Genomic DNA, 26,187 nt, shown 5'->3' with positions numbered 1-26,187 from the left:
ATAAGAAGAAAACACAAAAAAATTGTTTTGAGTAGTCATACATACTCATACATAGTCATACATAATAATAATAATAATAATAATAATAATAATAAAATAATTAACAGTGGCCTACATAAACTCTCTTAGGTTAAATCCAACATAGTTTATGTTATTGGTATAACATGCGTAATGTGATGTCAGTAAAAACCTAACATTTCTTTTATTTTTGGTGATGTTTATTATAATATGTATTATAAAGTATAAAAAAATAATACAGACTTAAGTGAATCTCAGGGAATACATAAAAAATATTATTATTCTGTTTCAGTTTTGGCACATCATTTATACCATTACCTACAAACCAACCAACATTCTGTTTAGCTCACAACATGTTCATGAAATCCATCATCAACCACGCTGGAATCACCACCACCTTTATGACTCTTAGCTAGTTGGTCACTGCAACCAGATTCTTCAGTACCTGCACCACCTTCAGCTGATTCACTTAATAGACTATCCACATCATAACCATCAACATCAACAGTACACTAAAATATATGCATATATAAAACATTAGTTCTAAAGTATTATAATAGTTTAAAGCAATAATGTCATAGTCAAATATAATAATAATAATTGTTTGCATTAATTACAATGTTACAGAGTAAACTCACCTGAGGGTTTTCAATGATGTGGACATTTGTTATGTCATGATCTCCTGGATTACTTTGGTCGAGAAGTGGCAATGCCATGCCGGACATGTTACTTGAATATCGACTTCTTCCGTCAATATGTCTAGTAATATAATTTACATCGTTCAAAGGAACACTTTCCTCGTGATGATCACGATCTATAGTAAATGGCCGTAGATGTTGAGCACAAAACGCCACATCAGTACCCATTGAGTTTTGTTGGGGATCTCGAACTCGTTCGGCTTTCACACATTGACGTTTCAACACAATACTTGTTGTACATATTAATATGCAACAAACTCCAATCACACAACCTATCACTATGCCTAATAACTGCTGATCTTCCATATATAAAGCTGGTGGATTGGCAGGATATTTAGAATTAACCGGTGGGTTAATCTGTTTAGTTAATGGTATAATGGAATATATACCACTTTGGGGACCGAATCCAGCATCAGTAGCAGCACGTACCATAAAGAAATATTGTGTGTTATTGCTTAAGCCATACAACTGTAACATAAGATTAAAGTCAATAATAAGTATTGTACTTCAAAAATAAAGTTTAAATATTAAATACATACATCTAATGAATTTTTATGTCGAGAGACATTTAATTGTTGCCAGGATGTAGGTGGTATGTGAAGTTCGGATGTATATGAAACATAGTAACCCATAATTACACCATTTGACTTCATTGGCTCTACCCAAGTTATGCGAACAGTACTAGTATTTATCCATTGTAATTCTATTTGTTCAACTATGCCAGGAACTAAAATGTAAAAAAATGATTTATTTTATAGATATAGAAATTTAAAACATCAGTGCTCTTTATTGTGTATACCTCCTTGAAGTGTGCGTATCTGTATTTTTTGACTGAATTCACTTTTCCTGTTATTTTTATCTTGAACTGCAATTTTTATTTCATACAAACTATAAGGTTTAAGCCCTGATAGTTCAAATGAAAACATACCCCTAAAATACAAAAAATGAAATACAATTGTCTATAAAATTAAAAATATAATATTTGTTACTTACCTATCAGTGAAAACTGTAGAAGAATTTTGAGAAAAATTAGATACTGGATTATAAGAAATAATAAATAGCAAAGAGGATGGATCATCAAAATCTGGAGGAACCCATGACAAATTCAATGTCTGAAGTGATGTAGCAACAGCTTCGATCTGAGATGGTGGTGACAATGTATCAGACTTAACTGCTATAATTCTATATACTGATTCACCTTCACCGCTTTCAGATACACAGTTTAATAGAACTTCATAAACATCCAAATCACCTAAAAAATCATAATTAATGGTAATTCAAAAATTAGATAGAGGTATTAGTATAATATTTATATTATACCTCTGAAGCATGTGTAAAATAGCAAATTTACTTTCAGCTATTCAATTTAATATTTTAGCTTTGATATTAGAACGAATTAACCTATTATTTAACTTAAAAGTAAGTATATTATCATTATTATCTAAAAAAATTCTTGAGCTTTTGATTATATTTCAATTTTTAGGTGAGGAATGAACATTTTGAAATTGTAATATTTTACAAAGTTTTAACTTGCTTTAAAATTATGTTACACGGAAAGAAGTATATAACACTTATTTTGTATACTAATTTAAGATGGCACACATGATAGAGGTATAAATATAATATAATATATTATGAACACATAATAATAAAATAACATATTAGTATTTTATATTACAATATCAATAAAAGCCGAAAAATAATGATATTATTACATTTATGTAATTAGTTCTGCTAAAGTCAAATTTGATATAATTTTGGTGGGTTAAAAAAATAGAGAAAACAACAAATAATGCACAAACATTTTTTTTACTAAAAATTACTTACTAGTATAATGTATTATATGATGATTTGTGTCTGGTCTGAGTGTATGCAGTAACATAACTGTCTGGTTTGTTTGGCTAGTGATCCGATACATTAGTTTATATGAGTCAAATTTAATTGATTGGTCACTGACAAACCAAGAAAGCTAAAAGTAAATAATATTTGATAAGAAACATTTGAACAGAATTTTTAGAATTTTCAAATATTTTGCTAAAACAATTCATTGCATTTAGTATTCTGTAAACATTAAAATACAACAACATACCTTTATAATTGATCGGTCAATGCTAAACCTTAGAATAGGTACAGGCAAGATAGGATTAATACTCGGCAACTCAATTAAATGCCATGAAAAATCAATGTTAGGTAAACCATTTTGTGTTGCACCTAATACTTGCACTTCATATTGTTCTCCTGGCTTGAGTCCTAAAATAAACCAATAATAAAACTATAAAGTTAAAAAGCAAAAAAATTATATTTATCATACTTTTTTTTATACTTTATTACAGTGTTCTGTGAACGTAAATTTAAAATACTGTATAGTATAATATATAGTACTATTTAGCTATATATATTATTATTTATTATTGATTTTTTATTTTTATTTTCATTGAGGGGCAGAGAAAAAGTTTGGGAAATGTTGTTCTATTATATTATGGACTCAATTAATATTTAACTTTATTTTTATTGGACTTTGGTTTTTAGAGTTGTAAAAGTTATAGAAGTATTCCGGTATCAAATGTTACTAGTAAATTTGAGTGAGGCTGTTTTTTAAAAAGCAATTATTACAGTAACTAGGATTTGGGGAGAAAAACGCTTTTGTACTTTCAATAGTACTCAAAACTCTTAACTGAACAAATATCATTTTTTTACTAAAATAATGTTGAGAAGTTCTAAAAATAAAAATAGTAAAAAATGTTGAAAATGTTTTTACAAACGGATTATAATATATGTAATTGAAATTATGTAAACAAGTCATTTTTTTGAAAAATTATATAGCATTCAGAATAGTGGTTATACCACTACAATGCGCATTACTATAAGGTTTGGCTACAAACTAATTTCATTCAAAATATAAAATTGATGATATTACTATACTAGTTCCATCTCTGGTAATTTTAGAAGATATCCTAGTTCTGTTCCAGGCTCAGAGTTATTTATAACACATTATAATACATTTCTTGACAAAAGGGATATATATTACTATTTATTATTATAGTTAAATATTAAATTTAAACCATGGCATATCTATATCTATGTTTATATTGTTAAGTAAATATCTACAGTATTAAATACAAATAAGCAATAAAATATAATGCTAGTCAGTGTATAAAAGACAAAACATATTATCATAAAATCCAATTGCTTGTTTACTTTTATTATTCCCATATTTATTTTTCTCTCGTATTTATTATTTAAATGTGAAATATATCCAAAACAAAATCCATCCTAATAAAAATAGTTATCGATTAAAAGAGACTGTGTTCTAGAATACAGAAAGTTTTAAAAACTGAAAAAAAAAATTAAGTATTTAAATAAAAGATAAATATATATGACATAATTAAATATAAATAATTTATTAACTGTATATTTATTTTCTAATTTAGTCATAATACAAAGATTGTTGAATCTATTGTGGAACCTATTAATATTAGTAATATATAAATAATAAAAATAAACTATTTTTTTAGCTGCTAAAAATTAATAAAATAACTGTTATCAAATAGCAAAAAATAAAATATACAAACATTTACAATTAATATTTCTAATTAGTTATATTATTATATTTAATTTGGGACCGCCCAATAATACAGGTCATTGGTGGGAGATGCGTGGAAATGGACAACAATCGGTCGGCTAATTAATTATTCTCTTTTGTGACAAGTTATAGTATATCTTATCATAACCAACTCTTTAAAATGTTTGTAAAATAAATTTAAAGAATATTTTTAACTGAAAAATCATTGTCACTTAGTCTACTATAACGTATAATCTTTATTCTGGAGGCTATCAATCAGCCAGTGCAGTAACATAATAGTGCACAACCTTTGGAATGTTGAATAGATTTAACTTGTACTATAACAGTCTCTTAATGGTTCTGATTAATTTATGGATGAAAAGCTCTATTTTGTATTTCATTGATAAAAATTGTTAGTTACCTGTTATTGTATATTGTCTGACATCATTATGTAACAATTGAATGTAATTAGATGAACTGTGCAATCGCTTCCACATTACTTGATATTGAGTAACTGCTCCATTAGCCAAATTTACATTAATTGCAGCCCATTCTACAAGTAAAGAAATTGGGCTAAGAGGAGTAACAATTAATTCTGGAACTGTTTGTGGTGCTATAAGAAACAAATACATTTTTAATTGTAATTTCTAAAATTTTTACAATAAATGTACATACCTCCGTCTTGAGTTTTACAAGTGACTTTTTCAGATTGATCAGATCCAGATCTACCATTATAGACTCGTACGTAAAAAGTGTAGTTTTTATATGGTTTCAATTTTTCAACAATAATAGAATGGTTTACACTAACTTGTTGTGTTTCTTCTCCACCATCTGTAATTCAAAACAAGGTTATATTTCTTAGTAATAAAATTTTAAAATTTTAAAATTAAAATAAAATCAAGTACCTGTAGGCATATAGTGTATTGAATATGCTCTGGATACTTTATTTGCAATATCTGTAGACACAGTAGCAGATGATGATGATAACACACCACTGTGAGAAGAACCAAGTTGCGTAGAATCATCACGAACAAGGATAGGAGGATCATCAGGAATATCTGTTGGAGACTTTCGCCAAGATACTTGAATTTGAGTAGAAGATAATGTACGGCAGCTGATATTAATAGGTGGCGAAGGTTCAAATGGAGATGAACTAATATTGAGCATTGCTCCTGCCCATACAGTCCCATATTGATTAGAGGCAAAACATTGATAGAATCCAGAGTCACTTGATACTGTATTACTAACTAATAAAAGTTGTTTGCTCTTGGCCTTTATACGACCTAAAGTAAAATCAAATAATGTATTAACTTGAGGCAATTTAATATCAAATCTTTATTTGCTTACCATTTAACTTTAAGCGTTGACCATTGTGATACCATGTTATATTAGGAGTAGGATTACCTTCAGCCAAACACCTAAAGCGAATAGTATTTGCTATAGGCATAGTTTGTGTTTCCGGTGGAATAATAATGTTAGGAGGTGTCATCACTTCTAATCGAAAATACTATATACAAGAAGAAGGTAAACGCATTATTATTATCTAATAATAAGTAAAATAAATTCACAAAGCTATTTTATATAATTATTACTTGAGCATGTGGCAAATCTGGCCATCCTGTCACAGATTGTAATGCATGGCATATATATGTTCCTGAATCCTTAGAACTTACTCTAGTTAAACTTAATATGTTGACAGAAGTTCCTTCATCATTAAGTAAAGTATTGTGTCGGTATCCTATAGACAATAACCAAAATAATACTAGCATAAATTTAATTAAATTTTTTAAATTTTTTTAGTTTACCTGTAGAGTTTATAAATGACCAGTTGAGCTGAGGAGCAGGAACACCAGTAGCCACACATTCAAATGTCACATTGTCACCTTCAGTCACATACTTAACATTCAAGTTTAAAACATTTGGCGAAATGAATGTTAATTTTTGGATACCCGATTGTGATCCAGAAGATCCTCCAATATTTATCTTGTTAACGACTAAATGACCAACTTCACTGTATTTTGTCTTATTTAATAAATGATTTTTTCCCACACATCTAAGTTAAAATTGTGTAAATTAAATTAACCAATTAAATAATATTTCTAATTAATATTTTATTATTTACCTATACTCTCCAGCATCATTCTCATTAACTTGTTTAATATATAGTACACCAGGAACTTTGGTTACAAACCTTTTAAAAATATTAATAATTATAAGAACATAAATTAATTTGTTAGTATTATTAATAATTACTTATTATTGTTACTGGACAAGACAACTCCATTTTTCTGCCACATTATAGTTGCTAAAGGAACGGAATTCACATGACAGTTAAATCGAATAACAGAACGACTAGCTTCTGAACTAACTGTTACATTGGATGGTTGTACATCAAAATCATGAATTACTAAAATAAATATATAATAATAATTTTAATATAATATATAGATATACAATGGTAATTAGATTTATGAAGCTGATAATAAAATTGTTAATATTAATTAAAGATAAATTATTGTTTTTTTTTTCAAGAAAATTTGATTCAAACAGATAAATTTAAGTACATAAAGTTAAGATAGTAAATAAAAATAAAAAAATCTAAAATTTGAACTATGAAATAATATTCAAGACTTGATAAACTTCTCACACTAAATTATTGTGAGTATTCATTATATATATATTTTTTTAATAAAATAAATATTAAATTGTAATATGCAATGTTTAAAACAAAAAATATTGTATCCTAGTAGACAATACAGATTATTATCCACAGTTTCTCCACTCAGTGGGTAAATCAAAATTTCAAAACACAACAAAGCCGTCAAAAATATTTCAACAAAGTTTTAAACAAATAATTTTTTAACATCAGTAAAATGACATAAAGAATTCGTAAAATTCTATAAAAGGTAATTGTAAACAAATGAATAATCCATTACAACACTAATCTTTAATTATAATTCAATTAGAACAGTCATACACCACCACGTTACCGCTGAAAAGCATGCGTCTCATTATACACGTTTCAACTACTTGTGTATAAACTGTCTTGGTGTCACGTACCATTAAAATAATCAAGCGAGACGAAAACAAATTGTTAGTTGACGAAAATGGGAATGTATTGAATTATATTTTTTTACGTGACTTAATATTTAGCACTTAGAATACGCGAGTTGAACGTGAAAAATAATAATTGGAAACGTACATAATGCGTCAATCACCAACATCGCATTATTACGAGTCACGTAAAACAGAGTAAAAAAATAAATTACGAAAAAAAATTCGAATTTTCTTGTCACATTCCAAGAATCGCATGATCAGCAACGCTGCACATGGACTTCATCTACCAAGAATTCCATAGTAATAATATTGAAACCCGTGCGTTCAAATTGTATTTTCCCGTATCCGTAAAAAACTAAATCAGTTTAAAAACATCCAATCTCATATTATACAGATATATAATAAAATGTATATATCATAGTATATACATAGTATAATATAACCAAATATGTAGCTGACAATGACGTTATGGAGTTAAACCAAAGAGCATAATGTCGTGGAAAAAATCGCAATGCTGACAATAATGTTTAAAATTAAAAAAAAAAACAATTAAATTGAAATATTTACCTGCCGTGAGCAATGTAACTGTTTTTGAGGAAACTGCACCGGTGGGCGTTTGTACTATACATCTATAGGATCCCGCGTCGCCCCCTTTTCTGTTCGCCACCTATACATTATAATGATACAAATAAATATAGACATTAATGAGATAAGACGAATTCCAATTATTAAGTTGAAAACGTGCACAATAAACAATAATATAATAATATCAATGTAGAATCATATAATAAATAAACGATACTATATTATTGCATACCTATCACGGGAGTTCTAAAACTAATAATAAAAGGGCAACTTTTTCTACATTTTACCAGGAGCGGTAATTGATATTAACTAACAATTTTCTGCACTTAATCGACATATAATAATAGCATTTGTGCTATTCAAAGGATAATATTACAAAGCTCTATTTAAAAATAATATGTCACTTGGTACCTGTTCAAATTAAACGCCCACGATAATTTTTGGAACAATGAAAATATTTATGATTCAAAAGTTCAAGGAAAAGCATTCACTAGTAAGTACCAAAGTATACTATAAGTACCTACACAAAAGTCAAAAATATGCGATAGTATAAACGTATAATTTTAATATACATACATAAGCATTATAAATCAAATACATAGGTATCTATAGAAATACTATTATAATTTTCAACACACAAGAGCATATTTTGGAATCAAATAAAGTTTATATTGTATTTAACTAATATCACAACGATTTTATTTTTATCACACTTTGTGAAAACTATGAACAATTTATTGGTATTGCATATTGGGCACTTGGTTAATAATTACTAATTAGGCTTAAACACGTCGTCCCTCGATCTGTTTCACTGTTTAAGTCTACGAGTTCAAGACCGTACTCAGAACAAATTTTCAGGAAGGGGATAAATTAAAAAAACAAATTTATAAATTGATTACATAAATTAATAAGGTTTGTTAATAATAATTTAAATACGCACAGTACATAATACAAAATAAAATTCAAATTGACAGCATTAATTCTATAAATTTCTATTTTTATCTTTAGAAAAACGGTTGATTACTTCTTCAAGATAGACATGAATATTTCTATGTATACCAAGTAATACTAAATCAGTTTATCTATCAGCGGTAGCATTTTACAAATAGTTCTTTTTTTTTAAAGAACAAAATGTCTTTTCTGGCGTTACGGTTGAAACCAGTAATCAAAACTTTTAATAAAAAAGAAATTACTGGAAAAAAGTTTCGGCTACAGTTAGAATATGCTTTAAGTACTTCAGTATTTTATGAATTTATTCGACCACTTTATTTTTTAAAGATTTAATTCGGTTTATAGTGAATCCAAGTACAAAAAAATTACCTATTTAACATTCAAATTACTTGTCTTTATTGACGAATTTATGTATTTATATGATAATAATGAATATAAATATGATATAATTTTTTTTATGATTAATAAAAAGTTCTTTTAATTGATTAATAATTAAAATCATCGAAATAGCAGAACAGAAATAGTTTTCAGGACAATCATTATACACAATTCTGTTGACGAACAATTATTCTTGAAATTTTTATTTTTTCTTGTTTATCAAAAGATTTTAAAAGAAATTCAACTTTTAAAAAAATGATTTAAAGGTATATGGTTCATATTTTCACGTAAATTTCCAAGCTTGTTTATTATCGTTTCTATGTTTTACAGCTTCAACTAAATCACAATATTAATTAATTATAGATTTTTACATAGAATAATGTCATTAAAAATAGGGTATTAGAAGAGGTCACTAAGCATATTACAAATTGAATGGTCAGTATAGTTTTATACAACTGCAGAAATGTTGTCGAAGATATATAGAAATATTTTTAACTAATTGTAATTCTTCCAGTGTCAACAATAGTTTGATAAATTAAAAAAATCTTAACATTTTATCATAGTTCTCGCCTAACATGTATCGTACATCAATGTCAATTTTGTCCATTTAGTATTTGGAAAAATTTTTTTAATACTGCTTTTTAATAAATTTATCCTTATCGCTGAATTTTTGATAAATTTCCAACAGATTAATTTGTGCTTATAAAACTTCTTATACATTGAACATTATATAAGTGAGCTAAAGCTAAATTCAACGAATGAGCAATGCACGTAAAACGCTGCGGAGTGGGTTTTCCTAGTAATCGTATATTAATTTGGAAATGTTATTTATACCATACTAATATTATATTGCAGTTTTTTTTTTTATCAAGCTTCAACAAGACGGCAACTATGGCAGTATGGCTATTAGCTTTAAGATGTTACGATAGGGTACGGTACAATAAGTGTTCTCATATATATATATGGTGCATTGATTCGTGGCGAAATCCCCGGGTAGTCACCTATCCAAGAGTTAGCAACGCCGGTAGGGCTAACCGTAGCACCGTTCAGTGACTGCGTCCAAACACCACGCCACACCGTGGATCGGATCTCCTGTAAATATTTCTAAAGACATGTAGCGTGGTTTATTTATACTATAGTATGTTTTAGGGATGGAAAATAAGTTGATTATTCCAAACGACACAAATATTTTTGTACTTGTCATCAGAATTTTTTTTATTTAAAATTGTTAATTTTCTTTAGGAAATAAAAAAAAACAAAAATTTTATTTTTATATTAGTAACATTTAGATCCATCAACACTATACAAACCATAAAATTATACACATCATTAGTTACACGAGTCAGTGACCAGTTTAATTTCCGAGCAACCTACCTATAGCTTATTCATATATATTATATATTGTTATCTTTCAACGATTGAACTAAATGTGGATTTAATAACATCAATATTCGATGGAAATGATGGAATGTTAGAATAAAATGAGTATAATAAAATAATATTAGAAAAACAGCAAATTATTGATGTTGCTAAAAATTTAACAAATATTTTATATGCATATTTCACATTGATTTTTTTATTATTGCTCATGGTTTTTTTTCCATATCCGCGACTTTCTATTGATTTGGTATCGACAAAGTGAAGTGGCCAATTGTATTCAGTTATGTACAAAGTGGATTGTAATAAATGTATACGTACACGTATTATTTATTTTTATATCAGATACTCAGTACAGTTATTATTATATATTAATAACCATAAATAATATTATATTTTTATTTTTTTTAACAATAATTGTATTATAGTCTGTTAAAGAGAAAAAATGTGGATGAACGTACTTGGTGAAACACTCTGTATATTATAATCTATGAATATATTTTAAAATTGAATACGAATAATGTTCAACTTGAAGTACAGACAATATTGAATACATACATTATTTTATGAGTTCAAATGATACAAATTGTAATATTGTGCGGTTATTTATACCTTATACCGTAGAATATATTATATATAACTAATTACATATATATTACTTTATATATAAGGGTTTCAAAAATATTTAGTACATAGATACATAAGTCCTCCGCAAGTAATAAGCATATAATATAGAAACTAAATAACTTATCAAGCCCATTACACTCTGAACAGAAAAACTGAATTGCTTACGGTTTTGAAAAACAGAGAGCCGTTGGGAAGAATCTGACGGCGCGAGTCGTTGACTAGATCCAAAGTGCGATTGTTGTACATCCATAGATACGTAGCATTCGGCAGTGTAGAATGACATTGTAACGTATAAGGCTTACTGCGGATTGCAACACCATCCTCTGGTGGCTCTGTGATCCACGTTGAGTCTGGTCCAATGTCGGCCGCCATGTCTGCTCGTGCTATTCAAAATTAAAATATGAATTATATAAATAGGTCGATCTTTTTTTAAGGTTAAAATTAATCACATAGGGTCACTATGCACTTGGCTGGATGTCACGTGGGGATGCGCAAAATTTAAATATTCTCTTATTAGACAAAGTATAGGCAGTTTCGGTAACCACAGAAAAAAAAGGGTAGTGTATATATTAATTTTGTAGTCATGTTATACATTATCAATGATAAAAAAAAAATAGTAAAACGTCGTGATTATCAAACCTATACAATAAACTGTATAGAAAATTAGATTAGATATAATAGGACTAAGGCTACCCATTATATAGATAACAATTACTATGATAATATTTCAGTCTCTAATCTTCTCTAATTATCTGCAGCCAAAAATTAAATATCCAAAAAACAAAATACCTGTACTTAAAATTTAGTTTAATAATTTTTACAAGTCTAAATATTTAAAATTAAACATTTTATCTTTTGTTATATATACTTAAAAAATGTTAATTTAGGATACGTTTAAATACCTATATAATTGAATGTATAAAAACATAGGTATGTGTACCTATATATAAATATATAAAATTGTAACTAGTTAGCCTCCTAACCTTAGTTATGTGCATATTTATATACTCCTAAAATATATTTATATTTATACCAATGTACATTATGTAAATTTATAATTAAACTATCGAAAAAACAAAATACAGTTCATCCCCCTATACTATAGCGGCTACAAGAAAAAGCTGAGAATGTCACTGAGTAATACCTTAACTTATAGAACACAATAGATGTATGTATACGATATAGTTATATATATATATGATGTGATTTTCAGTAAATTTTTTTTGATCAACCTAAAATTGAATTCAATGATTAATAAACAATAATTTAAAATAGTAACTTTCATATTTTTAATGCGTTGTTATTAGTTTTTAGAAAATTATAAGAAAAAACAAAAAACCATTTACAATTTTTAACTTTTAGTAATTTATAACACGTTGGATATTCTTAAAATCAATTTCAATTATATTATTTATTGACTACGCTAAATATACGATCAGTTTTCTTATTTCTCATTTTTTTATGTATTGACCAAGTAGTTTAAGAGGGCCAGGCCCTTGAAATCTTCATTAGTTTTGCTATGATCGTAGTATAACTTGGAAGAGTTTTTTTATACTATCGATCATTTTTAAATAAAATATGATTATATAACGGGTCAATTAATTTGACCTACAAACTCGACACATGTTTATTTGATATATACCTAGTCTATTATAAAAAGATACAAAGAAAAATATATGTAGGTTTATAATGTAAAATAAATGCATATGCAATAATTAATTTTTCTGCTGTGTAGAAAAATCATCATTATAATTTTAAATAATGGTCATAATTAAGCATAAAAATATTTTTTTTAGTTGAGTACTTTTTATTGAAAAATAATTTTTATAACAAACCTAAACGTAATATTTATAACTTACATAAAAATCATGAAACTCTTATCTTTTTCATAATACTTCCTTTATCTATAGGCTATAATTATGATACAAGTAAGACGGTTGACAAAACATCTATAAATCACAGACTTTAATAAGAACAAAATAAAAAAAAATGAAACTTTTTTAGATTATTCCGTTACAACGAGACTTCGATAAATAGAATAAATTGAATTTTATTGTACTTGTTTAATGTTATAATTTTATAAATATTAAAACCCATAACAATAAACTAATAAAATGTAATAGGATGATATTGATTAGACAATGTTACAAACAGTATACGACCATGAGAATCCACAGAGGGGGGCATGACAGGGCACTTTCCCCCCTGAAAATTTTAAATTTGTTTTCCTCAGAATTATCTGTTACGCGCAAATTTAGTAGACACAGAATACTTTAATTTTTGATAAGTAGTATAAAACTCTCTTTAATAATAACTGAATTATTTTATCTTATCATAGTTTAAGTGCTCTATATAATAATAATAATAATACCCAGTTGTAGTAATATAAGAATTACGAAACATAAAAATGTACTATAAATAAAATGTATAAAAAATCTCTATTATTTTTTTAAATTAATTTTGCTTCCCCTTGAATAATGTCTGTGGACCCCTATGTATATGATTATGCATATAAAAGGAACAAAAAATTAAAAATTATCAACTAACTAAAAGTTAAAATTTTACAAAATTAATTATTATTACTGACTAGTTTTGATCGACCAATAATGGATTATCAACCGTTACAAAATGAACGATGTCATATATTATGAGGTACCTACATATTAAGACTCTATTGCGAACACAAGGTTTTCGTCCAGCATATAAAATGAATTATTGTTTTACATTCCAAGATTCGGCTTAAATTTATTTTAGTTAAATACATATTTCGCTGTATAATAAAGAAATGCAATTTTAAAATTATTTAAAATATACGTAATATTATTCTTTACAGTTCGTTATCTTTTTAACAGGAAACGGTAAACTGAAAAAAGCAGTTAAAATAGTAGAATGTACGAGTTACTTTTAAAATTCAATGTCTAATTTACGTAAATTATAATATAAATGCTACTTAAAAGAGGAAAAATTGTTAAGTGAAAAGTTGTATGTTATATTTATTTAATAAATACTATAATACAGTACATCGAGCAGTTCATCACTAACTAGCTTACTGAGATGGAGTACAAAATATGACATTACATCTATAATGACGTGTTTAAGAATTAAAAAGGATGTCATCTAAGGTAGCGGTTCCCAAACTGTGAGGCGCGCCTCCCAAGGGAGGCGCAAGCCGCGTGATAAATATTTACTGTTAACTTATATTGTCATAAAAATAAAAATATTTGTATATTTAAATACTATAAATTTGTAATTTAATTTTTTATGGGAGGCGCAATTGATTTTTTTTTAATTTTTAGTGTGGCGTGAACTAAAAAAGTTTGGGAACCGCTGATCTAAGGAACACAAGGTAATCGATATTATTGTGAGGAATATTGTTTAAAATTCATATATTAAATTTGATTCTACGCAATTTTGGAAGTAGGTTAAGAGAAAAAATAACAAAAATAAATGAGTAAAAATAGAAAAAAATTGAATATTTTAAACAGCTTTCAATAACAATATATAGCTTAAAAGGCATGAAGACCGTGTGTTAAAACAATATTCAAAAGCAGACTTAATAAAAGAACATATAACATGATCAACATACAACAGTGTCAAGAGCCTTAAAAAAATCAGTGAAAATTACGTCAAATAGTTGACTATTCTCAAAAGCACCATTTATAAATTGAGTGAAGATTGATAATAGTAAATATTATTATAATTAGTAGTTGTTGATCTCAAGCTTCAAAAATCATGTTACTCATTGATTATTTTAGAATTATGAACTAAAAATAAGAAGTTTGCAAGTTATAAATAATATGTACTTAATATTTTTATTATATTTTTTTTTTAAATAAGTTTTAGTCATATTTTTGTTTATTTTTAAATGATATGTTATAAATTATAAAAAGATTTATCATAATAGTTAAATTATTTTTTATTATCATAGAAGAATTTATCAGTGTGGACTTTTATACTTATAAAATATAATTTATCTTCGAATAATTTAGACATTAAGGTAAACAGGGAAATGTGACAATATAAATTACATTGAAAGAATTGGAATTTATATCAATAAGAAAAACTAAACTAGATTTTTAGAAATCAGAAAAACACCGGATAAAAGAGGCCTTTTAAATATAGGGGAGATATTGCAAGAATATATTTACAATTCTATAAATTAAGTTGATTGATCATTAAACCATTTTTAACGTAAACATTGAATTTTTGGTGTATGCTATAATATAATGTAGTAGTATGAGTATTATACGAGCGTAAAATGATAATAATCAAGACATATTATTGAGATATTTAAATTCAAAAATAACAAGAACAATGCACGGTGTCAATGATAGTTGATATACCATGAACTAGAAACTAAATAATATATATAATTTCTCGAATTCGCCAAACTTATAAGCCCCGTACTAATTTTTAATTGAACAAACAGTTACGACTTGCAATACAGGAAGTCAACTACTTTACTATAATTTTTTATCTTTAAGGTTAATCAATATGAATTGTTTACGGTCTTTTTTTAAAGATTTATTTCAGTCCCACGCTTTATTTCGAATATAATAAATACTACTACGCTGTTGCCCCGACGTTAAAAAACAATCAATTATGGTAGAATATGCTGTACAATTTTTGTGACCTAAGGAAAATATACAGACATACAGTAACACATTACAACGCAACGTCTACGATTCAAATCTGAATATCCATAAGACAGAAATTACCTATACTTAACAATGATATTAACAATTATTGACATGTAAGTAACACTAAAGTGATGATATTTTTTAAAAAAAAATGTGCCTATGTATAATTAATATTTGTACATTGATATAAGAACAACTTTTGAGGAATCTTGCATGTATTACATATTCAAGAATTTTGACTCTGCAGTGAAAGATTTCTAATCAACATTTATAGAAAAAAACCTACAGAAAAATAGCTCAAAAATGGTCGAAATATTTTAAAAATTATATCGTAAATAGAAAATTGTGATAATAACATATAACATACATAACGTAATATCACTTCTCTTAAAAAACTTTATTTTTCTCGGACTTTCATGGATTTTTTAGTCCCATTGCTCCTGCATTTAATATATTTTTCGACTGCACTTCCAACGATTCAATTTATATATAATAGGGAATCAATTTGCACATATCTCATAATGACCCGCCGACCCGGGAATCAACTCGTACATACCTATTATACGTACCTATTAATGACCTGGGAATCAACTAATATATAAAGTAGGTCTCGGGAATTAACTCGCTTAATATATGAATACTTAAATACCCAGATTAATTTTTTCATTACAATAAAAACCCGAAACACATGTTAGGTAGCATACATTTTCCTGCTCTTCCATAATTTGTTTTACAATTATAATTATATATTTTAAAAACTACTGAGTATTTGAACTTTTAACTTCTAAAGTACCAACTATTTACATCTAATTTACTATCAGAAACCATAATCTAAAGATAAAAATTAGACATACAATACCACACTCAGCAAAAATACTCAAAATAAATAATGTATAATGCATACAATTAATATTGTACCTAAACCTAACTTGTAAATAAACCGTTAATTTTATAAATAAAAATAATTGACAAGTTATCTTAAAAACTATATTATTTTACCCCCACCGTCGGTTGGCCAACAAAAACAAACACAATAAAGAATAGTAATAATCCGTCCTGACGATGACCTCGACTGCGCACAGCATCAGTAAGTTGTTTTCGAGTGGACTATTACGTATTTTATCGTATCAACTGCGTGTGCCATCGCTGATGGATATTTTCAAACTCTCTTAGTCGTCCTGTTCAAGGCCAATGCCATCAGCATTGTGGAGTTTTTGTTATTTCTTTACCAACAGGCGTTAGCCTTTTGTCAGCATTATATAGCATCCCTCCTACTCAACTACGCACTACCCAATACTAATAATAAAATAAATCCATAGCATATAATGGGTATATCATAAAAATTGAGTCTACTATACATAATAATTAATATTATAAACACTAAATATATTATAAAAATCAAAATATAAATTGTTTTATTTTAAATCGATCGAAAATCACGGCACGCACACATGCCTCATATATTTCGCAGAAACAAAATCGTACATTACCAAAAAAAAAAACACCCAGATTATTGTGTGTATATTCAGCAGGTGAATTCGTTTGAGGCCAAATAATCAACGGGGGCACGTGTTTTATTATTATTGCGCAAACCGGTTTATTTTTTATTCGGACGGTCGTTACCTACCGTAGGTCGGCTTATAATACAAACACACTCACGAAATAATTTCGGATTTCTGGAAACCCAAATTTATGATAATCAAGCTTCTTTGTTTTTACCTATATACATCGCGATGCGTGATGCAATCGGATACCGGCATGGATTTTAATTTTAAAATATTCGCCGATTACATGTTTGCGTTTTTATATAAAAGTATATAGTTGTATACGGGAAAATTGTGCGATCTAAACGCATATTTATGTATATTCTTTCTCTGCGATACAAAAACGATTTCTTTATTACCGTATACTTAAAAGAGTAAAAAATTCAGTTTGTCCAATAACAGTTTTGTCATTTGCCTGTATTACTATTGTCTATTACTGCATCGTATAGTACGATAATATTATATACACGTTGCTCAAACATCCCTGTTTTTTTTATTATCGACTTGCAAGCTATATAAAAGATAATTGTAATCATCGTGTAGACAAAAAAAAATTCTTTAATACATAAGTATTTACTTAAAATTGAATAAAACAATTATAAATAATTTGTAAATAGAAAATAGAAAATAGCAAAATGTTTCTTATGACTTTACATACGAAGAAACATTGTTTTCATTAATAATAATTATGTGTTTTAATCCTTTACTACTATTATTGCAACAACAAACAAATACATTTATTCAGTAATGTGTCTAGAATTTTTTTCTAGGTGGAAGGAGAGGGGTTTAAAAAACTTTAAAAAATGTAATTGTTTTGAATTTTAGCGGTTTTAATTATAATATACATTTTATTACTTATCTTACAAATTTTTACGATTATACTAGAAATTAAAATATATAAATATTTATCTTTCTCAAAACTATGGATGTTTAATATTTTTTCGTATTTATGTTTTGACAAATCATGTACTCATCTAAAATATTGTTTTTTAATTTTTTACTCATTTGTATAAGGTATTAATACTTAAACAACAAAACGCAAATACAAATAACAACAGTCGTTCCACGATCGGTGTAATACTACAGACTGACTGCATTAACATTTTAATACGGACAATTAATTGTATTATGAAAAACGCTATCCAAATTCAAAAATGCACTAGTCTAAAATTGAAAATTTTAAGATATCGATACAAAAATAGATGTAATCAGTTATATACATTGTATACTGTACGATATCTTATAGAAATCTAACAGTTATATTTTTGATGTGCATATAGTGGTGACCGCAGGGCATTTAATCTAAACAGGATAGGAGGAATAAATATTATCTGAAAATAATTCTATTTGATACAATATTATAGTCAGCGATACACACTAATTCAGTAATTATTATTTGTAATTTTTTTTAAATTATTGTGTATTATTATTTTTATATACATATAAGTATTTGATATTAAGAATTTTTTTTATTATTTAACACTATTTTTTTAAGGGTTATGTTATACCCCCCTTTATTTTTCCTGCATACAACACTTATTATACCTAAAATAATTATATTTAAATTAGTAGGTATTATACACGAAAAAAATGTGACACAAAAAAAAATCTAAAATACAAGTGATTTTGCAGATGATAAAGCTATAGTAACTTGCAGTGCAGATCCTAACTTAGCTTCTCTCTAGGTTCAAAATCATCTCCACCTTCTCGAAACATGGTATAGAGAATGGGGAGTAAAAATGAATGAAAGCAAATCCACCCATTGTACTTTTACTCTTCGACACGGCACATGCCCGACACTATTTTTTAATAACCAAACCTTACTAAATGCCCAATGTGTACGATATCTTGGAATTCACATTAACCGTCGACTTACTTGGGCACCACACATCAAAATCAAAAGCTTTCGTCTCCTACGACCCTTATTAACTGCCAAAAAAATAAAACTACCTAACAAACTATTAATTTATAAACTACTCCTAAGACCCATCTGGACATATGGCATTCAGCTCTGGAGTGCAGCTAAAATATCTAATACTAATCGTATTCAAAGGTTCCAATCCAAAGTTCTTCGAACAGTTTCAAAAGCTCCATTCTACATCTCCAATAAATCTCTCCACTCTGATTTAGAAATATCAACTGTCACCGAGTTAGCCAAACTACATTACAAGCGTTTCAATAGCCGACTAATCCAACACCTAAACCCTCTTATTACTCAACTCTCATCCGCAACTATTCCAGGCAACCCTAAAAAAGACTAAAAAGACAGTGGTGTCGTGACTTGCAAAGATAAAATGAAAAAAAAAATTTTAAAATGTGTAATATAGTCGTAACTACTATCTTGACGAAGTACCTCCATTGGGGGGTCTCTTCACTCTTTTATTCCTGTTATTGTATTATTATATAAATTAAACTTATTGTTCAAATTTGTAACAGATTGCTAAATAAAGAATTAAGTTAAAAAAAAAATACAAGTATTATATATATATACAGTGGATTCGGAGTGGTAAAGAGGTACTATAAAAAATATAGGTCCACAAAACGTTTAATACATGTCAGTGTGGAGTGTACATAAGAGTAAGTTACTATAATGGAAATGTTAAATTTGAACTCTGTGATTAATAATTACATACGAGAAAACAAAAAAGAACAAATGTCAAACGAAAATGGTCTATTAGCCTCAGATAATTTCACTATTAAATAATTAATAAATAGGTAACAAATAAAAAACGTAATCAGTTAAATAATTTTTAATTAATTAAGTTGAATTTATACAAATAAAATATAAAATAATTATTTAAATATAACATAACGAGGGGTGGATACGGCAAAAATAAACGGGTAAAGAGAAAGAATTTATGACTGTTATAGTATTACTTTGCGAAAGTATTGCGAAATCTATTTCCGCAGCGCCGTCGGTTAAAAAACGAATAAAAAGTACTTCTTAATACGACACATGTTTGATTAACGTCAGAGGAAAGGGATTCTTCCTCCCTAATTTCACTCGAACAAACATAATTAATATACTAAAATATTTTGATGGAGATAAAAGTATAAGGTACTACAAACAGCACTTATTAATCTATATTAAATCTATAATAATAAAGTTGTTAATTTTATATATACCAATGTACTTCTATAAATAATTATATGTATTTTGACACTTTAAATATAATGTATTTATAATTAATATAAGTACATATTCACTATGTTTATTAAAAAATAATAATTATATTTTAAACTATCCAAAATAACTCAACACATTTGTACTTATTTATTTTTGTATTATTAACAATAATTGAACACTGAATCATTGTTAACAAAATCTTATAAGCCACCCATTATTTACCACTTGAATCACAATAATGTTTTCTGGAAAAAATAATAATTTTATAAATATTTTAAATTTTTTTAACAATTTATAAATATTTCAAATTATAAGGGGTTAAAAAAGGGGACATGTATTTTTAATATTTTTATATACTCATCAAAACAATTATAATAATACTACAAGTAAGAAATGCTAACATAATTATTCTATGAAAAAAAAATAGAATTTTTCAAAAACTGGTTTTGTATAAAAATTCCCCATTTTCTATATTATTTTGAAAAATACTGAACATTTTTCCAGTTACTTTTAGGTACAAACATGATCCAATTTTCTATTTGAAACTTCCCTCAAAGTTTAAAATCGAAGAATTTTTTCGATCACTTATCGTGTATACAGAATCAAAAAACATATCATTATAAAATTGATACAATCATTTTTTAATTCTACACTCAGAATTTAAAATATACAAACACATTTTTTTTAGTTATTTTGTTGTAATTTAGATGCAAGGTAAGTAAGTATTACTGTAAATAATACATTTTAATATATTATGTTTATTCTTATTTCCTTTTCAGTTTTTCCGATGATTTCACGCTTAATTATAGAACTTATACTTGATTATGTATGCATTTATTATTATATTATCTTATTAAAATATTATGGAATACAAACCAATATTTATAACACAAAATAATTTTATTTAAAGTGATGATAAAAAAAAAAGATTTTACTCAATAAGCCTGTTATATAATTATATAATATGTAAATATATATTGTTGTTGTTTACTCAAACATAAGTTTCAAAATATTTAACTGTCTTTTTATTCATCAACGATTTATTATTTAATTTTTCAGTCGGCAGAAAGTAGGTTTTCATTTTAACACGTCATTGTAGGTCCATAATATTTTTTTATATAGATTTACAATACATTTCTTACAATTGACCGTTTTATTATATCTATGCATGAATAATAAAAAACAATGTTTATACGTTATACGCATTATAATTTCCGGTCTTTCAAACACGAACTATATTTAAATTGTATCTTAATTTACTTTCATCCCCTTTTCAATAAGTGTTTTGCTCCGTTTGCTCAATACACAACCGAACACACCCCTTCTGACAGATGATGGGAATATGTACGTCATATTTTTTTTAAATATTTTAAACTGTACATCCCGGACAAGCTACCACGACTGGTCTGCCTTGTGCCCTCGTTTCTTATACGCATGCAAATAACGATCAGTGAATAGCCTCAGGAAATAGCGGTTGACTCACGCATAGGAGGATTAAATATATACAGCAATGTATTCAAGAAAAGTTGGCACTTTTTTCACCGTCATTTTTTTCTTGGACTTATTTACAGTTTTATACTGTGATAATGTTAATGTCTCTAAGGAAGGATTCGCAGAGAAAAAAATCAATTATTATATGACCGTTAAACGGGATAAATTACGCTCTGTAAGTATACATACCTACTACATTATTATATATATGTGTGCCAGTATAGAAAACAAATAATAATAAATCTTAGAAAACTATTACCTAAATATTTAAGACATAAGTTTGTATAATATATTTATTTTTTTATGATTTATTATTGACGCAGTAAGAAAACAATGATTTAAGTGGTGATTTAAACTTTTCAAACATTTATTACTAAATATTGATGAACATTTTATTTATTACGAGCAGTATAATTATTCTTCTTTTCTTATACCGCATCATGTATAGACATTAGACAATCAATATCATGTTCGACATGTTCCAAATATTATATAGTTACTTTATAATATTATACATAATCTACCTTGATTAAATATTTTAATTAGAGTGTTTATTATACACTATACACAGAACCACAAAAAAAAACTAACACTTCAGTAATAATGTTTTCAACTGTAATAGTTAAATGCAGATCAGTACAATACTCAGGTACATATTACAAAATCTAATAAAAATAATTCTTCCAAAGTTATTATTTACCTCAGTTTATTAAAACGAACAATACAAAGATAATAATCCATAAATATTATATTATAATATTAAAATACAAGTACGGTCAGAGAGGAGGAATATGTATAGTAATATGGTAACCTCTCCACTTATTATAAACTTATAATCGTACTTAAATATACTTTTACTGGCCGATAGTGTTTTTTATGCTAAATTGCTACTAAATATTTTAACTTGAGACTTTTTAATAAATTTCCAGTGAAAATGTTTAAAATTGGACATATAAACTTGATGTGTATCCCTATTTGAAAAAACTTTATAATAGCAGTGATCATTTATAATCTGTAATACATTTTAATATCATTAATTATATCAACAAGGATTATAGCATACATACCAAGGTTAATATTAAGAACACTGAGATTTTCCGTGGAGGTTTAATGTTTATTTTTTTTACTAGTGTATAAACATATTCTTACCGATTAGGCGAAAGAAGAACAATAACACCAAATATTGTTTTTATCAACAAGTATAGAAAAAAATATAAAATAAACTTAAAAATTTTAATACCTCAAAAAAATTTAAAATATTTTCAAAATGTTGTCGTGAATAAAGAATGATATTATAAAATTTCAAGTATCGTTATTTGTTCCAGAGTTCACAAAAATATTAAAATACATTTTTTAAAAATTGGAATTACGTAATAATTAATTTTTTTCCCTAGATTATAAAAAAGTATTGGGAATAAGTATTGGAAATTTTTTATTATGACCTCTCTAAAATAAAAACTGGATCCAATTTCAATTCAGAAACCACCCCATTTTTTTAAATCAAAGCAGTTTATCGACTGCTATTATCATGAACACATATACAAAATACACATAATCATTGTAAGATCAATACATTCATCACTCTACTCAGAATCTATTATTTTAGAAATATTGACAAATTTTTCATAAACCTATATAGGTACTATTATTTATTTATAGTGTACTTAAAAAAAATCGAGATCTGAAACAAATATAAGTAAAATAACTGTTAGATCTCACGGACGAATGAAATATAATGGAATAATGCACAAGTTAACAATGGTATAATGTGTTGGCGAATGACAGTTGATATTTGTACATAGATGCATCATATAAAAAAAAGATAAATAGAATAGAGATAATGTATCGCTATATTATAGTATGCATAATATAAACTGCTGTTCACCCTTTCCACTAGTCCACCACCATAAGCATTCGTTATTTGCACACCGTCATTTACTGACCTATCGACTATCATTATATACACGAAGTAGTATAGGTTAGTTATAATTATATATGCAATTGTAACAAGAATGACTTTAGAAAATCACAAATGCATGTTTTCAATGAACGGCTATTATAATATTGAATTGAAAATAGCATTATTCGTTGTTACCGGTATTATTATGTAACAATTGAAGTTTTACCGATTCAAATGTTTTACCTTAATAACAACTAACTAAAAATAATAAGAATAACGATCATAAAAATAAGTATAAGCTATAACCGTATTAAATAAATATAACGACATTGTACTATAACGAATAATGAAGAACCAATTGAACGAGTTTAATAGTGTTTTGAATTCTGAGCAAAGCAATGAATGTTGTAGGAGGTTCTTAGTTTTAAAATTATATGGTTTTTTTTTTTATCAATCATCGTGTTTTAGAGCAGAAAAATGCTTATCAGTTCAATGTTTAACTTTGATATTGATTGTGATAACATTGTATCTGGTATTGTTGGTACATATTATGGGGAGGGAAGCTAAATTCTCAAAATATTTTAATATATTGAGAAAAACTACAGAACAGGAATACTTACGCAACACCAGTTTTACTCCAAAAATAACTAGATTCTAAATATTTTTACCAAAAATTTATATTACCTTTTTTCTAGACATGACAAAATATTTTCAAATTATTTTAGTTTTTTTCCTATTTAAGTAAAGATATTTTAAAGCCAAAAAAACTTAAAAATATAATACAAGATTTATCATATTATTAAGTTGCTTTTAGAGCAGTTTCACAATTTCGAAAATAAAATCACATTTTTTTCGCGTTTGAAGTTTAAAATTACACTTAAGTCGTCAAAATCAAAAAACCTATTAAGTATTTTTAAATTAAGAGTTTCTTAATTTTAGTTATAAAACGAAAAGAATGTTCCAGAAGAAATTTCATAACTAATGGTTCAATGATTGTTCATGTTTACATATATTTTGTAAATTTATTAAACATCTGTTCATTTAAAAAATTCAAATATAATATACAAATGTAGAATAAGTTCATAAAGATTATTAAAATTTAAGAAATAATGAAATACATTTCTAAATTAAATTAAAAAATATGTCAAGCTTTTATAATAAAAATTAAAAAATTAAAATTGTATTAAAAATAAAAAACTGAATTTGATGAATATTACAAAAATTTCCCGAATTCTTAGAAATAAAATTTTCGAAATTTGTGATTTCTACTTATGTTGTTTTTACAGAAATTTAGAATCATTAAAAAAATTTTTATTTACATTTTTTTATAAACAATTTCGTTTAATATTTATTTAAAATTACAATCCGTAAAAAGTTACTTTTAATCTAATTTTAATGGTATCAGTTAGGTATCACTTATATATAGCAATTAAATAAAAATGCATAAAACACTGTTAATTTATCATTAGGTAAAAACAAATAAGACTTAGAAAAATATTTAACAACTACCTATAACATCTTTTTTTTTATTGATTACAAAATAATTAAGATTTAATAGACACTACTATTTTGATTGAAAAAGAACGAACAGTTAATTCTGTATTCAATTTATAAGTATAAATTCCTCAATTTATTATTTGAAATATATAGTTTTATATTTAAAAGATTTTTTTAAGACAAACATAACAAGATTTTACCAAAATTAAAAATAAATAATTATTATACAAGCTTAATGTTTACAATATTTATAATTTATCACTCCTATGAATAATAGTTGAATAAATAATACATATATAAATAAATTACAGAACATTTCAGTGAATTAAAATAAATTATGATAATCAATTTTTAAAAAGAGAAATAAGTTACTTAATTGTTTACCAGGAATTAGATTATTAATCTACACTCATTAAATAGAAAATATTTTACAGATTAAGTATTTTATGACCTACAGTAGCAAAACAAGTTATTATCATAATTAATAAAATAACATATACAGCACAACACTATCAAAAGACATTCTATTGCCATAATAATATACTCTCACTCAACACCTCTTCTCAAATGATGAGTCCACAATATTTTATAAATAAACATAGCAATAAATGAAAGATACAATATTATTAGATAGCATTGACGAGCAAAAATTTTTTCAATTGTAATATTTCCCATACGCATTAGAACAGTCACGTATAATTCGAATAACATATTGAGTATCAAATATATATATAT

General features: G+C 26.3%; 1 protein-coding gene across 1 annotated transcript in view; it reads right to left on the bottom strand.

Annotated features, from left to right (window-relative positions):
- LOC113549603 (protogenin B-like) overlaps nucleotides 1-26,187 on the bottom strand; it is a 31,616-nt gene continuing 5,429 nt past the window's right edge. Inside the window, exons 2-18 of the mRNA XM_026950986.1 lie at nucleotides 11,419-11,636; nucleotides 7,903-8,002; nucleotides 6,532-6,685; nucleotides 6,401-6,469; nucleotides 6,084-6,331; nucleotides 5,871-6,016; nucleotides 5,626-5,785; nucleotides 5,184-5,561; nucleotides 4,954-5,109; nucleotides 4,700-4,891; nucleotides 2,806-2,966; nucleotides 2,544-2,685; nucleotides 1,710-1,968; nucleotides 1,516-1,646; nucleotides 1,256-1,443; nucleotides 657-1,184; nucleotides 1-530 (exon numbers count right to left, since the gene is read on the bottom strand). Of these exons, the coding sequence (XP_026806787.1) occupies nucleotides 360-530; nucleotides 657-1,184; nucleotides 1,256-1,443; nucleotides 1,516-1,646; nucleotides 1,710-1,968; nucleotides 2,544-2,685; nucleotides 2,806-2,966; nucleotides 4,700-4,891; nucleotides 4,954-5,109; nucleotides 5,184-5,561; nucleotides 5,626-5,785; nucleotides 5,871-6,016; nucleotides 6,084-6,331; nucleotides 6,401-6,469; nucleotides 6,532-6,685; nucleotides 7,903-8,002; nucleotides 11,419-11,636 (3,401 nt within the window). The 3' untranslated portion in view covers nucleotides 1-359. The remainder of the gene's footprint in view (nucleotides 531-656; nucleotides 1,185-1,255; nucleotides 1,444-1,515; nucleotides 1,647-1,709; nucleotides 1,969-2,543; nucleotides 2,686-2,805; nucleotides 2,967-4,699; nucleotides 4,892-4,953; nucleotides 5,110-5,183; nucleotides 5,562-5,625; nucleotides 5,786-5,870; nucleotides 6,017-6,083; nucleotides 6,332-6,400; nucleotides 6,470-6,531; nucleotides 6,686-7,902; nucleotides 8,003-11,418; nucleotides 11,637-26,187) is intronic.

The sequence above is a fragment of the Rhopalosiphum maidis genome, chromosome 1, assembly GCF_003676215.2.
Source record: "Rhopalosiphum maidis isolate BTI-1 chromosome 1, ASM367621v3, whole genome shotgun sequence".
NCBI classification, from domain to species: domain Eukaryota; kingdom Metazoa; phylum Arthropoda; class Insecta; order Hemiptera; family Aphididae; genus Rhopalosiphum; species Rhopalosiphum maidis.
The sequence above is the reverse complement of the archived record's forward strand: the minus strand, read 5'-3'. Positions and strand labels throughout refer to the sequence as shown.